The sequence below is a fragment of the Eriocheir sinensis genome, chromosome 10, assembly GCF_024679095.1.
Source record: "Eriocheir sinensis breed Jianghai 21 chromosome 10, ASM2467909v1, whole genome shotgun sequence".
Taxonomy (NCBI): Eukaryota; Metazoa; Arthropoda; class Malacostraca; order Decapoda; family Varunidae; genus Eriocheir; species Eriocheir sinensis.
In genome coordinates, this window is record NC_066518.1 from 18,320,800 (window position 1) to 18,337,546 (window position 16,747).

Genomic DNA, 16,747 nt, shown 5'->3' on the forward strand with positions numbered 1-16,747 from the left:
TGGCTGGCACGCTGCTGCCTCACACACAATGCATTCCTGTCTCTCCAATCAGAGCACAGGAGGTTGTTTACACTGCTGCTAAAGGTATCTTACGCTGCTGGCAACAAGTGTTATACTTATTTCATATTTCTAATTTAAATCATAATACATACATCTCTAGCATCTTACAATATTACATTCATTATATGGAACTTTAAAAAAACAACATAGAGCATGTGGGAAAAAATATATGTTCTAATTTCCTATTGCTTGCATTTCCCCATTTCTTAAATACTACTAGTAAGTCAAGTGTCTGTACTGTAGCTATGAGAAAAATATGGGATTTCTAAATACTAGGAAAAAACTAGTCAGAAAAAATATTTGGACGTATGCCGCATGCATGATTTTTTTGGTAGTTCTACCAGGGCCACCAGATGGCAGGTTGAGCTCAGTGAAGGACCCAATTGGAGGCCAATGGGATGTCCATAAAGTTCATGGCAAGTCTATGGATCCTACCAGGAGGCACTGCATTTGCCAGCGTCTAAGATGCACCTCAATTTCAAGTGCTATACACCTATCTCCTGTATTTGTGGTCCCACTATTCACAGATTCATACCTTCGCAGATATCCCCCAAAATGCACAAAGGCTGCCCCTGAGGAATTTTTTGTGGCGCCAACCCAAACATTCATGGTCCACCTGTGGATGATTTGGTCATTCCTAAGGAAGGATGATATATACATGCACAAAGCAGCATAAGATATCACAAGTTTCATTATTCATTAGCTCTATGTACTATAAACTGTACTGTTATTTACCTTAACTTCTTAAAAATATGTAGTCAATGAAATCTCACTTAACTGTTCGGTCCTCACCACAGTCTCTTCCATTTTCTTATCCAACTTTAGGTCCTTAAGTGTATCCTGCCGTAAGTATTATTTATTACTGAATGCTTTTTCCTATAAAAATCAGGTGATAAAAACAGGAAATGGGTATAACACTGGATCATAATTATAAGCAGCTGTCCAGGTGATAGACATAAGCAATCAAACAGGTCTTGTCAGCAGTAGGGAGGGCAGGTATTGGTATCAGTACTGGTAGTGGTGGGTACTGACAGCACAGTATTCATTATTCTTGATACTAACAGAACATCATACACACATACATAAGAGTGTATCATGACGTATCAGTACTCACTGGCACAAATACTGAGCAGTCTGGTACCATTACTGTCATACAGCAAGTGTTTTTAGTACCAGTACCGGTAGCAGGAGGTACTGCCAGTGCAGTATTCATTATTCTTGATACACACATATGAAGGTGTGTATGATGACCTGTTAGTATCCACTGGTAGCAGTACTTAGCAATCTGGTACCATTACAGTGTTGTACAGCTGGTACTGTTAGTACCAGTACCATTACCTGTCCAGCTCTACTGCCGACAACCTGTTTGTTTACATTTAACAGGTGAACAGCTGCTTGCTCTTATGATCTAGTGTTTATACTTGTTTCATATGTTTATTACCTGATTTTTATAGAAAGAAGCATTCAATAGTAAATAATTTGCATGGTATGATATGCTTAAGCACCTGAAGTTGAAAAGAAAATGGTGGACACCGCATTGAGGACCCAACATGGAGATTTCAATGACTATGCGTTTATAAAAAGTTAAAGTTTATTACAATACAGTTTGTAGTATGTATAGCTCATGAAAAATGCTACTTATAATTTTTTTTGCTGCTTTAATGCATGTCTACATCATTCTTTCTTTAGGAACAGCTGAACTGTCCATGAGTGAACAATCAATATTTGGAGTGGCACTGCAAATAATCCTTTGGGGCCAACTTTGTGCCTTTTGGAGAAAATCTGCAAATAATAAACCTGTGAATATGGGGGAACAGATGTACAGGCAAACCTCGCTTTACAAACGTTCACCTAAGGAAAATTTGCTTTAATGAACGTTATGTTTTACTACCCTTCTTTACTTAAATGCCAAGTTTGTTTTAATAAATTTTTCCCATGGGCAGTTTTAAACTGACCACACTCTTAGTCAGCAGATACTTGCCGACCGTCTGCTTCCCACTCGTGTGTGTGTGTGTGTGTTTGTAATTCACCATGGTCTGATCACAAGGTGGACTCATCATTTCCAGCAAGTACCCTTCCAATTAGAGCAAGGCTTATTATAGTCAATCTCTGGGTACTGCTGGAACCCACACACACCACACACCCTATCCCTCTTGCTCAGGGTGGGACAGTAACCACTCCTTGTCAGTGGAAAAATCCTGGCCTAAGAGAGGCTCAAATCTCTGCCTGGCAGCACATAGCTTTTGACCATGGAGCAATTGGTGTGTGTGTGTGTGTGGAGGAATCTAGAGAAACTCCTTGGTCTTTGTACATATGTGTATATGTGTATGTACCTGTATCTGTGTTTACTTGCGTGTGTTGGGGGGGGGATCACATTGTAGTGTTGCCAAGTGTAGAAAAATTTGTTTGAGGGAAATTTGGGCTTCAGAAGGGAAAAAGATTAAATTTAGATTGGAAAAGACTTTTTATCAAATCTGGGGAAAGAGAGAATGAGAGGGAGAGCAAGACCAACGTGAAAGAGAAAGGGAGGTGAAGCGAGACCCATTTTGTCTTACGTCTAAGGCATCTAAGGTACAGTACTGTCTCCAGGATTGTGAGTTTCAAGTTTGCGATTCACCGAGTTTGCGATAGGGACCCCAAAAATTTGATTTTTATTGAAAACTGAAATTGCAATATGACCCAAGAGGAAAAGGAAAAGGCTGCTAAAACTAGGTTTTTTCACCTTGTTGTGGTCCTTGATTCCCATTCTCGCTCCTACCCACCCCCTGGGTCTTTTCATTGGCTGCGGGAAGCATGGTGAGTGGGATCCGGGCAGCCAGGCGCATGTGTGCGAGCAGCCCCAACAGCACACCGGGCCTGAGCTGCTGACAGACGGCTGATGATGGTGATGATGAGCATCGGTGACACAGACCCCGCATCGGCGCCACCCAAACGGCACCTTCATCGGGGCCCGTGCGTGTGTGGCTGTGCCCATCACGGGCCCAGGCTCCTCAATCTGCCAATTCCCACCTTCCACATGTTGCGCAGGACCTCTTTCTTGTCTTCCATCTCTTCCTTTTCAAAAAGAAGAGATGGAAGAAAAGAAAGGGGTCCCGTGCAGCATGTGGAAAACAAGAACTGGCAAATTGAGAAGCCCAAACCCACAACAAACACAGCCACACACACACACAGGCCCCGAGAAAAATACCGTTCAGGTGGCGCCAATGCAAAGGCCATGTCGCCGACACTCATCATCACCATCACCATCATCAGCCACCCGCCAGCTGCTCAGGCCCAGCACACGGCCAGAGCCGTCCGCACACATGCGCTTGGCCATCCGGATGGGTGGCCAAGCACAAGATGTCGACAGTTTTCAATTTTCCCCATAAGAATAATGGTTCAAAGTTTGCAATTTCAACGTTTGCGACCCACAACGTCGACCTATTTATCGCAAACTTGGAGACAGTACTGTATTCATATGAGTCCTAACATGTACAGTGCAGGCACGATGGACTCACCTAGGGGGGGATATATCAGACTAGCATATATGTACTGTATTTTATTCGCAGCGTATAACGCACACCCCAAACTTTAAGACAACAATTTTGGAAAAAAAAAAAAAAGTTCTAAAATCCTCAGAAATATGTACAGTTAAGGGCGCGTTTGAGCCAAGAATAAGAAATATCCCCCTAAAATTCGATTTTCTGTTTTTCGCATTTCTACTTTGGTCTATGTTCATGGATAACTGTTTTAAATATCTTAGCGGTACGATGCCTGTTTCCAATGGAAATTAGTCATTATCTGACACTATCTCAGGCCTGGAGTGGTGTGCGACCGCGCTCTAGAACAAAGGTGTTATGTGTTTATTACATTATTTATATGATTTTTAGGCAGTTTTTCGATATATGTAGATGCAAAGCAGCTGACTGACGAAGTTATTGACAAGTTCTCCTCATACTACACAAAGGCTGTCAGAGACAAGCATGAGACTGTTGGTAGCATGAGGTCAGCGATAATGGCCAGCTATTATCACCACACTGCCACCAAAATTTAATAACATCGGCTGTGCCCCAATTGTCAATCCTCATGGTGCTGGGTGCAGAGAAGCCTGGCAAAAGGGGAGAGACCAGCACCACACACTGACAAGAGGATTTACTTGTCCCACATACGTATCATACGACAACCTCAGCCTCACCAGGACGGTGTACCGTGACCTCACAAGACCAGAGCTGCTGGAGAAGTGCCTGAAGGGGAGGACACAGAACAGAAATGAAAGCCTACACGGAAAGGTCTGGAGGAAGGCTTCAAAAGACAAATTCTGTGGCCTACATAGGGCAGTCTTTGTGTCCCAGGTCACAATCCTGGAGCATAACTTTGGGCACAGTGAAGCCAACCTCCTGACCTCGCTTGGGTTCAAGAGGTCCTCTAACTTCATAGATTCTCTTCAGCGGAAGGAAAAGAGGACAAGCAGAGCCAAGAACGAGAAGAGGAAGAAGAAAAAGACAAGAAAACAAGCCAGCAAGGCAGCAGAAAAACATTATAAGCCTGGAGGCTTCTGAGTAAAAACCTATCTACAATGAGTGAGGTGGTGCCCCATGATACCCACACCATCGAGTGTATAATATTCTTTGAAAAGGAGGGGACCAGGTACCATAACTCAGAAATATCTGTAGAATAAAAATGCATTCCAGAAATAGCATATCAAACATATTATGGTAACGAAATGTATAAACGATGATTTCTCGAAATGTAAGTTATTAGCATTTTTGGTTAAATTTCTGATAACCTATAAAAGACATTTCCAATTGGATAAGTTCATTCAATAGGGTAATGGTAACACTATTTTTCCATCAAGACAAAATTCTTCTAAGCGCCATAGAATATTTTTTTCATTAATATTTTACACCTAAACAGCGATATGTTTGGTTACGTAATAAAAAAATATCTTATTATATATATGAAACAAAACATTGGCAACACATATTGGCCAAATGTTAGCACTGAGGTTACTTTACATTGTCCAATGAACAAAAAAGCTGAAAACCCATATATAAAAAAGTTATTTAGAACTCAAATTCGGTCAAAATTACCCCCCCCCCCCAAAAAAAAAGTTTTTCATCAATCAGGCTCAAACTTTGCCAGAGATGTTTGATTATAGTCTACTTTATTGTGTAAAATTTACAGCCAAAAATATGCAACTTCATATGCTTTCTAAGACTACGCGCCCCTTAAAGAACATTGATGATGTTCAGTTTCCCGAAATTTATATATTTTTAGTGTAACCTGTACTGCTTGAATTGACAAGTGTCCTTGAGGAAAGCAATGAAAATGGCGACCGGGTTGGTGTTGCGGGAAATATCTCCTCATACATACTGATTATGTACAGCTTCTGAGATCATGAAAGCAATGAAAATGGCGACCGGGTTGGTGTTGCGAGAAATATCTCCTCATACATACTGATTATGTACAGCTTCTGAGATCATAATTAGCATATTATTCTCACCATCACTCGTAGGTTATGACAGACAACTAGGCAAGACACAATTCATGTAGTTCTGGTGACACACGGCATGCAGGTGTTTGTTGTATGGGTGTGGTTGTGTGGTTTTCAAACAATGCAAATGGCGGCCGGGCTGGTGTTGCGTGAAATAACTCCTGGTACAAGACTCATGATGTACAGTTTCTGATATCATATTTACCCCATTATTCTCACTAATATTAATAATTAATAATGAACACATGGATATTTTTTTTCCAGTGTGATTTTTTATGTAGCTTGTACTGCTCGAATTGGCAACAGTGCTCCTTAGTCATACAAAACAATGCAAATGGCAGCTGGGTCGTGTTGGCGCCCAACGGAAAAACAGAACAACAACAAGGCATGGGCGATCCTCCACCGATTTAATTTTTGTATAGTAGTTATTTGATCGCCCTGTATTCTATGGTAACATATTATAAGACAGCTATGGACTACGAAGGATCATAAACAATAATAAAGGTAAGTTTGCAGTTGTTATTGGATAAGACGAAAAACAGACCCTTAAAAACACCCCAAAGAAGAAAAAAAAATCAATAAAAATTTGTACATTTGGCGTATAACACGCAGGGCTAAACTTTCAGGCATTTTTTATGTGAAAAATGTGCACATTATATGCCGCAAAATACGGTACTTGTATTTGCTAAACAATACTGAGCCATAATACCTTCTGCATTAGAGCCAATCTATCACATGGTTCTTGAATGTAGTTTGTTCTCCTATGTTATGTACGTAAAAAGCTAGTGAGGGAACTCGTGGTGCAATTTTTTCAGTTATACCAGGGTGTGTGTCAAATTTTAAGTGCAGTGCCTGCAAGGCTAGGGGAGTGAAGGTATAACTATATAACAGCTATAAAATGCATTTCCTGGATTCTTAGAGGGTTTGTAGGTAATAAAATAATTGGCCTGGGGGTAGGCTTCATCAATTCATGAATTTTCCTTGTATGCAGAGAGATCAGTACACAACCTTTGTGAACAGCAGGGGTCCACATTTAAGGTTAAGGATGTTAGATAAGGGAAAATTTGGGTTCATTGAAATTTATAATTGCTTCGCATAAAGAAATTTCGGTTAGAGAATGGTTTCTCAGGAATGTAACCTGTTGGTAAACCAAGGTTTGCCTGTATATTTTTTTCATGGACATTATTGCTGAAAATATGTTCCTTGTTATCATAGGTCTATTTCTACTTTGGTTTAGAAATAGTTGCATTTCAGCAAAAAAAAAAAAAAAAAAAAAAAAAAGCCAATAAGATTACTTATTTAGACAGCCATGAATCATTCACACATTTCAGTATACACCAAAAATATGCTAGACTCCTACATAATGCAACAGTTTTCATCATGACATAATACATCAACATTACTTGGCAGTATATACAATCCAATACAAAAAAAAGTGACAAAATTGGTTTTGTTCAAATTCAATTAATAAAATCAAAGATTACCTCTAATACATATCAGTAATAGGGGTATAATGTTTACACATTAATAGGTGCAATATTGTCAGACTCTCTACCAAAACAAAGCTGTAATTCATCAGATATTAAAATAAATCCAGACGATTAAACATGAACTGGACCAACCCAACTTAAAAATTCTCTGGGTGTTTGACAGTGGTGCTGCCTGTATATGGAATATGGTCAATTAAAGAATTATGACTGGTAAAATTGTAAGCACAGAGAATAATGACTAAAGAGTGATAATTCCCTTTTTTACCTGTTTCAAAAACATTAGCACAGGATAAAATATAGTAGAAAATTATGTCTGCTATGAGAGCTATTTTAGTAGTGTGTGGATGGAGTGTCATGACAATATGTACACGAGATGTGGCATGGATGAAACAGAAAAAACAAGGTTTTTATCTGACTCCATTTATGTAATGCTTTTGTTTATTCTCATTGGGTGTCAAGTTTCAACTATCGACACAATCCTGCTCGAATATCAGTGTTCTCTCACTGTATACACCACTACTATTATGTCAAATGACCTAATTCTATAGGTGGTTTGGTGAAACCAAAAGCAAAACATATTTCATTGAGATCCAATTCATGAATGTTAAAAATCTTCTTCAGCTTATGACACTGATAGGCTCTCACATACTTTTTGTAGGCAGTCTTCCCCATCTGCTGAATATCTGCATTATGTGCAATATAGGAATTCATCTGAAAAAAAAAAAAAATTATATATTATATATATATATATATATATATATCAGAAAAAAATTGCTACAAAACCAGAAGAGGAATACAAAAAACAGAGAAATTTAGAAAAGTGTAAGCCTGCTCACTGTAAGTAAGGGAAAGTTAGGTAGGGGTCTGTCGCCACCCAGCAGGTCTCTACAGGCTTGAGGAGGGGGGGGCCAGGGGGGGGGTCAGTCATAAATCTTAACAATACTCGGGAAAAGTTTCATTTACCAGTATCAAAATAACAAATAAATGTAGAATATTCCGTGAAATGTTTCATTTAACAGTGTCAAAAATCATTCAACAGTATCAAAATAGAATTCATCTCACTCAGACATTCTGCATGCCACCAGCTGTCACACAATACACATTTTATCCTTAACTTTCCTTTTGTTTCACATTGACATTTTCCACAGAGCTGTTCATATCATCAATTACATCATCTTTCTTTCCTTTTCTCTTTTCTTTTCTTTCCTGTTGTTTTCCTTCTGCCTTTTCTTTTCCTCCATTCTCTTTCTCTTTGCTTCAGCTTCTTGTTCTATAATTTTTTTCGTTTCTTTCTGTTTCTCTTCAATCATTTGAGCAGGCTGGGATGTGTAAGGGGGGTTGTGGAGCAGGCTGGGATGTGGAAGGCAGGCTGGGATGTGGCAGGCTGGGATGTGGAAGGCAGGGAAAAATGTTGGAGAATGCTGAGAGTGGGAGCAGAAGGAACAGAGGTTGAGATTGTTAGGGTATGCGGGAAGAGCAGTGATGCCAAAAGATGCTGAGGTAGGAGAGTGACTGAGAGCAGCGCTGGAGAACTGCAGCTTTGGCAGCTTGTCTGAGTTGAGTACAACCTCAGGGTTAAAAGATAGATCCCCAGAACAACAAATCTTGTGTAAAAGCTCTGTCTGGTGTGTAGTGTCCCCAAGCAAAGCTTGATCCAGTGGCTGGATAAGGTGGCATGCATGCTCAGGCAGTAAAGGATGACACCATTCTCGTTACACAGCCGTGCTGATTGCCAGGGAATGATGGCTCAGTGATCCAACCATTTCTTCAAAACCTTCCAACGCATGAGCGAGGGATCTCTGGTGTAGGGAAATCAGCAGCGGTGGAATGTGCTGCCCCATGGCAGAGGAGCAGGCCAACATTGTCTGTCATGCTGATGATTTTCTTTGTCTTTGGACATATATTAAAACCACTTTCATCAGCATTAAAGATCCGGTCAGGAGAGGTCAACAAAGTGGGATCCATCCTTTGTCACAATTGTTCTCTCACGGAAGTGGTTGTGATGCCTCTTGAAAAAACTCGCATCAAACTTTCCAACACTTCAATCAGCCAATCTACTAGCTTCTTCTCCTCTTCCATTGACAGAACTGTTTTGGGAGCAGGCTCTGACCTTATCCCCAAGGGTGGCGTAAGGGATACCAAAAGTTTTGGAGGCTATTCAGGGACATCTGTTTAGATCTTACCAGCTCCACAGCTTTCTCCACTTGTTCTTGTTTGTACCACTGTGTTGATGCCATTTCAGCAAGGGCTGTTGAAAAGGATCAGAGCAAAAATACAAATTAACATGCATAATGGAATAATATTTTTTTTTTCATTTTTTTCAAAAAAAAAAAAAAAAAACTGCTGACACTCAGGCATGTTTATCCTCAACCATTTGACAGTCATGTATTATAACAAAGAATTGATTGACAAGTTATGTCAGTTTTGTATCAAAATGAAGACAACACCTCAGTATAGCGGAAGACGCACTGCCTCTCTCCATTTAAACACTCTGTTTGTGTGTTATGACTCTCTCTCTCTCTCTCTCTCTCTTATATATATATATAAATATATATATATATATATATATATATATATATATATATATATATATATATATATATATATATATATATGCAGTAAACCCTCAGTTATCCGGGTGCACCGTATCCGACCTCGCCCGTATCCGGGAGTTTTAAAAAATATTTGATTTAAAAAAAAAATTAAAAAAAAAATGCCGCGCCACCAAAAGTTGTTCAAATTTCCCACAGGATGCCTCTAACCTCAGCCCGGGCGGCGCACCACACCCGTAAGGCGCGCCCCAGCTTGCACTTACCAATGATATTGACGTCTTGGTGCAAATGTTCGCAGGAAAGCTCTGTACTTCTTGGTACAACTGGCACGTAAACGTTCTTGCCGAGCGCTGCAGACCATATCGAAGTGACAAGAGTCAAGGCAGTGCAGGTTTAAATGGCAGGAGTATCAAAGGACTGCATAAATGAAACACACAGTGCGAACCCTAGCTTAAGCCTTGATGACTGCCTAAATCCAGACTGGACTAGTTGAGTAGGGCTCTGTCCCCGTGGAGAAGGCGTGCGGGTCTGCTAGCACTCCTGCAGGAGTGAGGGCGGAATAAGAAATGCGGATAAGTACCGCCCCCGGTCCGACATGTGAAAGAAGGATTTTACCATGCTTACAGTAAGGCGAGTAAAGGGGCCCGCAGGGGTTCGGGAGTCCCGTGGGCCAGCCCAATCTGGAGGTGCAGGCTGGCCGTAAATCGTGGTTACTTCTTGTGGCTGGCCTCCCCATGGTCCCGCTGGATGCACTGTGCAGGGGGTACCCGCCCCCCCTGGCTCACAAGGGCAACACACTGTAACTAAATAGCCACAGATCACCGTGCAAGCGGATACGCCAGGTTGTTTTGACTCCTTGGTTATCCTCCCCACTCACACTCAAAGTGGGGCGGCTTGGCGTACTTGCCTGGCGTCTGTGGGCCTTCGGGCTCATTGACGGGCTTAAAAGGGTAGCGCCCTGGGGTGCCTGCCTGGGCGTCTGTACAGAAACCTGCTTTGAGCACTTGATGCCCATTGCCGGCCCAGACCGCTTCGGGTATCGCTCTGGTATGCCTTCTGGTTGACCCAGGTGGTAAAGCCCGTGGTGCCTGTAGCCACGAGGAACGCAGCTACGCAGCGATAAATCCGCGGGCGCACACCTAAGGGTGCGTTCCCACCAAACCATTCAATTCAATTCCATTCCATTCAATTCATTGTCATTCATGAGTGGCTATGATGGATCACGTTAATTCCTAATGTAAGTTCTCCACAGGTCATTCAATTCAATTCCATTCCATTCAATTCCTGGCCATTCTCATTCAATGATGCATCTGGTTCCAAAACAATCTGCAATTATCTATATTAATTACAGGTCTATTACGTGTTTGGTTAAATAAACGCCAACAAATTATTGAAGAGCTTTCTTCTGCTTCAATAGCACGACGGGTAATAGTTTTTTTTTTGAATGAGTAGAGCCTCAGTAAAACTTCGACCCTTAAATTTCTCCTTGTCAATCCTGAAGAAATCATGAAATTTATCTGGATTATTGAGCAAATCTGGGAACAAACAACAACAATGTTATTCTTGCTAGGTCACTGGCGTCCATCATACGAAGGCTTATTATTGCATAGATGACCTGAATGAAAAGTAAGCTGATGGCGTTGGTTGGACGGTGTTCATTCCGCACCTAAGAACAGCACAGAGCGTCGCCCTTCCAGTTTTGTAAAACTGCACCCGTAAAAAGTTTCTCGTGGCAGTGCTGGGTCTGCAAGAAAGCCTACGTGGTAAACACGATGGTGCAGACTTGGGCGGTTAAGCTGCCACAAATACCTGGGCTTTTCTGGGTTGGGTCCAGGGCCCGCTGCTGTGATTGGCCAGGCAGGAGAACATTAGCTGCTGCCTGTGAACACAGGGCTAGGCACCCCAGCAATGGGTTAGTGGCTGAGGCTGTCACACCTAATTGCTGAATCCCAAGTAACAGATCCCCCCAAGGTGCAGTAGGACTGCGATGAGTCAGGGAGAGATTGCCGCGAGTGCTAACTGTGACGACGTTGCTCGAACCCTTCTCTCAGCGCCCGGAGCACGTCAATCACGCGCATTTCACTCCCTGGTGCAGACTGACTGCTACAAAGCCATGGGGCGTACCATATTATGAGTATGGACAGAAGCACCTATGCACTCTGTCGTTGCCTTTATGGCAGGCCATGATTGAAAGCTGGGTTTGCGGGCCCATAGACTTAACTTACACCATATTCAGGTTTTTCCCATATCCGGGTGCCCCCGTGGCTCTATTAACCCAGATACCAGAGGGTTTACTGTATATATATATATATATATATATATATATATATATATATATATATATATATATATATATATATATATATATATATATATATATATATATATATATATATATATAAATAATCATGTGAGTATAACATAGCTTGAATAACATAATACATGTTAATTTAATATTCTGAATAAAAAAAATGAAGAAAATGGTCCTATAGATCTTGATATATTGTAACTTAAAGTCATACTGCACTCAACCCCTCAGAAAAGATGACTGTTTACATTTATTAAATACAACTGCAGTAAATGATATCAATTTAATTTTATGGTTGATTAAGATATTTAACTGTACCAAGTATACTTTAAATCACTGATCATATTTCAACAGTTCCAGGGTTACATAAAATATACATGAGGGCAGCATGCAGCCCCAAACAATGAATAGATCACCCCTGTTCTGGAAAATTAAACCTTGAATTATTTAGAATTGAATAAGTAATTTGAATGTAAGAACAAGTCTGAGGTCAGTTGTAAAAAACTGCCCATCAAAGAACTTTTGAGGATTATTTTCATCCTCGAAAATTACTAATGGTGTACTATCATGTTCAAGGGACAATGATGACCACCCTGAGTGAAAATTAGAAATGTGACAGCAGCAAAGGCAACAAAACAATAACAGAAGCAACAATATGCACTATTAAAGGATAAAGAGGAGGTAAAATAAGTGAGTGAGTGAAAGAAAGTAGAGGTTAAGAAATAGGAAGAGGTTGTTTAGCAGTATCATGTCTTATAATTTCGACAGTTGCTCAAACGAATAGTGTACACGCAGACTGCTGTATCTGGACCAACTGCGTGGTGATGGCAGTGATCGACAAGAATTTTGCTGAATCATTGATGACGAGAGAGCTTGCCTACTTGTGGTAAAGGGAGGTGAGTTTGTGAGTGTCAGTCCTATCTGAAATTAACAAAAACAACTCGGAAGAATTGGTCAAAGATCATGAATAACTATGAAAGTTGTTGAACTTAACCCGGTAGCTGCGGGGATGATGTTTCTTAAAGGCCCCTCTAAGTGAATTAATGAGAAAAAATCATTACTCACGCAAATCATTTCATAATATATATAAATGTATTTGTGATCAGTTTATGCATAATTTATTTTGGGGGGTTTATATCATAGCAAAAATTTGGCGCTTGTACATGGTAAAGCTACAAATTTGCCCTGTTGCTACTACTGGGTTAAAGCAACCAATTGGAAACAAGATGGAGGGTGGCAACAGCCTAGTATTTGCATGCACAGGGAGGGACTGAGGGTTTTTGGTTGAGGACTTATACATAAGATGGAGTCTATCAAGATTTACTGGTCTTGAGTATGTAGCCAAACATACCATAAAGAAGCTAAAGCAGTTATTAGCCTTTGTAAGGTAATTGGGACAGGAGATGCAGACCTTAAGATTTCAGGTGAGCTCACTAAAATCACCATATGCTGATGAAGAGAAAGAAGTGTGAGGTAAAACCGAGCAATGTATCAACCATGAATTAAATATAACAAATCAAGAAGGAAAATGAAAGACTGGAAGAAGAAAGGGATAAGATGGAAAGACAACCATTGGAAAATGCTATTTAATCTAAGATCAATCAATCAATGGGGGCACTTTGCCTCCCCCACCCTATGACACCAAACCCGACAAGTCTCCATACAGGCCCCCTATCCACCTGAAGTACCTAATGGCAGGATCTATCAACATGCTTAACCCATAAACTTTGGGCATCCCCTTGGTCTCCTCCACTCAGGATTGTCTCTTGCAGAAACAACTTGGTAAGCAGGGTCAGCTTCTGGGTGGCATACCACATGTCCATGTAGCCAGAGTTGAAATTGTCAAGCTATGCAGGTAACAGGCCTCAAATCTAGGAAAATCAAACCTAGGAAAATCGCCTGACTGACAAAGTCATTCCAGCGATATCCTATGATTTTGCGTAGGCACATATTACCAAAAGCATCAATCTGTCTCTCCAAGTCATTCTTCAGCGTTCATGTACAGGTAACTCTCGATTTACGTGAGTATTGTGTCCTTGAAGAGGTTGCGTAAATCAAAAACAATGTAAATCAAACAAGAGGTAGGTTTGAAGGTTTCTATCGAAAAATAAATATTCACTTCATTCACTGGAGAGAGAATATCCATATCACCGAGATATCCACTCAGGCACTCAGTCTCAGCCTCACTCGTGTGAGGAAGAAATGAGGGACATCATGAGCGACTGGGTAGTATTGGTACCAGTACCGAGCAGAGTGGTACTGGTACCGTACCATATAGCTGGTACCGTTAGTACCGGTACTGGTACCGGTACCTGCTCACCCCTATTGTTGAGTTGCGTGGCAGCGTGGGTACTGTATTGTTGTTCAAGTGGCGCGCGGGAAGAACTGAGCTCAGCTGTGTAGCCGCGGCGCCGTGTGAGTCCAGTTGCGTGAGACATCTGGTGGCCACTCCATAAAATAACACATATAAGTGAAAAATACGTGTAAATTAAACATTTATTTGGACTTTGGATCCCGCGTTATTTCAAAAACACGTAAACCAAACTCGCGTAAGTTGAGAGTTACCTGTATCACAGCTGTAGAGTAAGACAGGGAGCACAAGCGACTTGTTGATCTGGATCTTTGTCCTGCACAGGTATCGAAAACATCAAATACTAGTGCTGAGCGAGTCCATAACATTGTGGGCCAAGCCAATCCGCCATAAGGCTTCCTGGCGAGACTCACCGTTATTCTGAACTACACAACCAAGGTATGTGAAATTTTACAAGATGTCAAAGTCCTCGCCACTTGCATGAACAGACTGTACTGTTTCATCGAGCAAGGCTTCAAACACCTGCACCATGGTCTTGGCCCATGAGGCCTGGAGTCAAAAGGGCTTCACCTCCTCGTGCACTGCCTCAAGAGCCATAACCAGAACCTACAGAGGATTACTGCATCATTGGCAAAAACAAGGTCAATGACACTGGAATAACCAATAGATGCTCCACAATGACTTTGGTCCACAATACTACCTAGTACCCAGTCCATACAAGTGTTGAAAAGGGATGGGGCAAGGACACAGCCCTGTCTCACTCCCGCATTCAAGGGAAAAAAAGCTGGACGCACCCCTTCACAGCACTTTCAGTCCCAGAGTACAGGCCAGTCAGCAAACCTATGGTCCTTGCAGAAATCCTGCAGAGTTGCGGAACCCAGAGTGTCTTACAATGCACAGAATCAAACACCTTGAGATCGACATAGGCTGCAAGCATTCCTTGTCGAATCACATCTGCAGTCCACCTGTATGTGGATACAGTCAGTTGTTGACTTGTCAGGCATGAACCAAGACTGCTCAGGTCTGTGCAGCTTCAGCTGCTGGCTGCAAATCCACATCAACAAAAGATGGGTAAGCATCTTGCCTGGCGCACTGAGCAGCATAATACCACATAAGTTGTTGCAGTCCTGGGGCCAGATTCATGAACTTTACCAACCATCACTGCAGTATCTCTCACATTTACTGGAGCACTACCAGACCTCTGTATCTTTCAAACTCTACATTCATAAACACTCTGGTAACAGGTCGGTAAGTTACCCTAGCAACCAGTTGTTGCACTTGGTAACCAATCACGTGCAAGCTTTTATACTGTATCTTCAGCTTTCACGCGACTTTAGTTTACATATACATATTTCAAAAGCAAGACGTGTATTGTGCAGCAGTAAAGACTGCTCTAGATGTAAAAATAAGCAGTGCAGCCCCTCAATAAGATGCATTTTGCTACTATAGCTTACATAAGAGCTGTATATCTGCATAAAGTATAAAATCTATGATTACAGATTTTTTGCTTGTTTGTTTACATTCTTACGTTCCATATGGAGTTACTCAAAGGCTGGCAACTCTTGTCGTGGTCAGTGATCACAGTGATAGCATTATCGAAGAGAAGGCAGGCAAATTTCACCAGGAATAAGCTCCTTACCCTTCCAGGAGGTCAGAGAGAGGTGGTACATTATAACTGGGGCTATAACATTACAGATCAAAGTCTTGGTCACTCCAGTTAAAAAACATCAGCTGTGCCATTAAATTTGAAATAGCCTACTCATCAGTCTTTCCACAGCGGTAACTATTGTTTGTCAGTTCCATTCACCACAGTAACTTATGTTTGTCAATTCCATTCACTACTAAGCTTATCTGTTGGTTATTTATGTCTAAAGCTATGGAACAAGTATAAGTAGAAACTTAAAAGTGAGGATAACTCATCGTCGCTGCAGCTACTCATATGCTGCACCACCCACTTCATCTTTTCACGTCTCTCCCCTTATTTCCATTATTATTATACATGTTCATGCTCCTACAGCTATGAAGATCATCACAATTGCATTGTCATATTCAGAAATCATCAATACAAGCAGTTAATTTTCATACTCCTACGAAAAGTTAATCACAATTGCATTGTCATGTTCAGAAATCATCAGTACATGCTGTTAGATGGCAAAATAATCTTAAGGAGGCAGCGTTTACCCAGCTTACCAGACCTCCGGTAACTCACTGGTGCTCACAGCGGTGGTAAAGTTTGGCCTTACCAGAGGCTTGGTAAGTGGTTGTTGAATGTGAATTTACAGAGTAGGCGGAGTTACCAGAAAACTAATCAATCAGAGGTCTGCTAAATGGTTTAATGAATCTGGCCCCTGGTTGTCCCTCTCCCTTTCCAGATTGGAGTGACCAGCCCTCTCTTCCAATCAGGAGAAACATTACCAGAGTGCCATAGAGCAGTCAAATTCGCATGCAACCTGTGGATCATAGCCTCACTTCCAGTTCTGAGCAGCTCTGCACTAAAGTTACACATACCAGTTAAAGTTTTTAAATGTAAATTATTGGGATTTGTAAAGGATC

General features: G+C 41.2%; 1 protein-coding gene across 4 annotated transcripts in view; it reads right to left on the reverse strand.

The window, feature by feature from the left end:
• Window positions 1-6,976: 6,976 nt before the first annotated feature.
• Window positions 6,977-16,747, reverse strand: part of LOC126996660 (probable ATP-dependent RNA helicase pitchoune) — a 51,994-nt gene continuing 42,223 nt past the window's right edge. For all 4 annotated transcript variants that reach the window (XM_050857360.1, XM_050857357.1, XM_050857358.1 and 1 more), the window contains exon 9: window positions 6,977-7,734. In XM_050857360.1, the coding sequence (XP_050713317.1) occupies window positions 7,546-7,734 (189 nt within the window). In that variant the 3' untranslated portion in view covers window positions 6,977-7,545. The remainder of the gene's footprint in view (window positions 7,735-16,747) is intronic.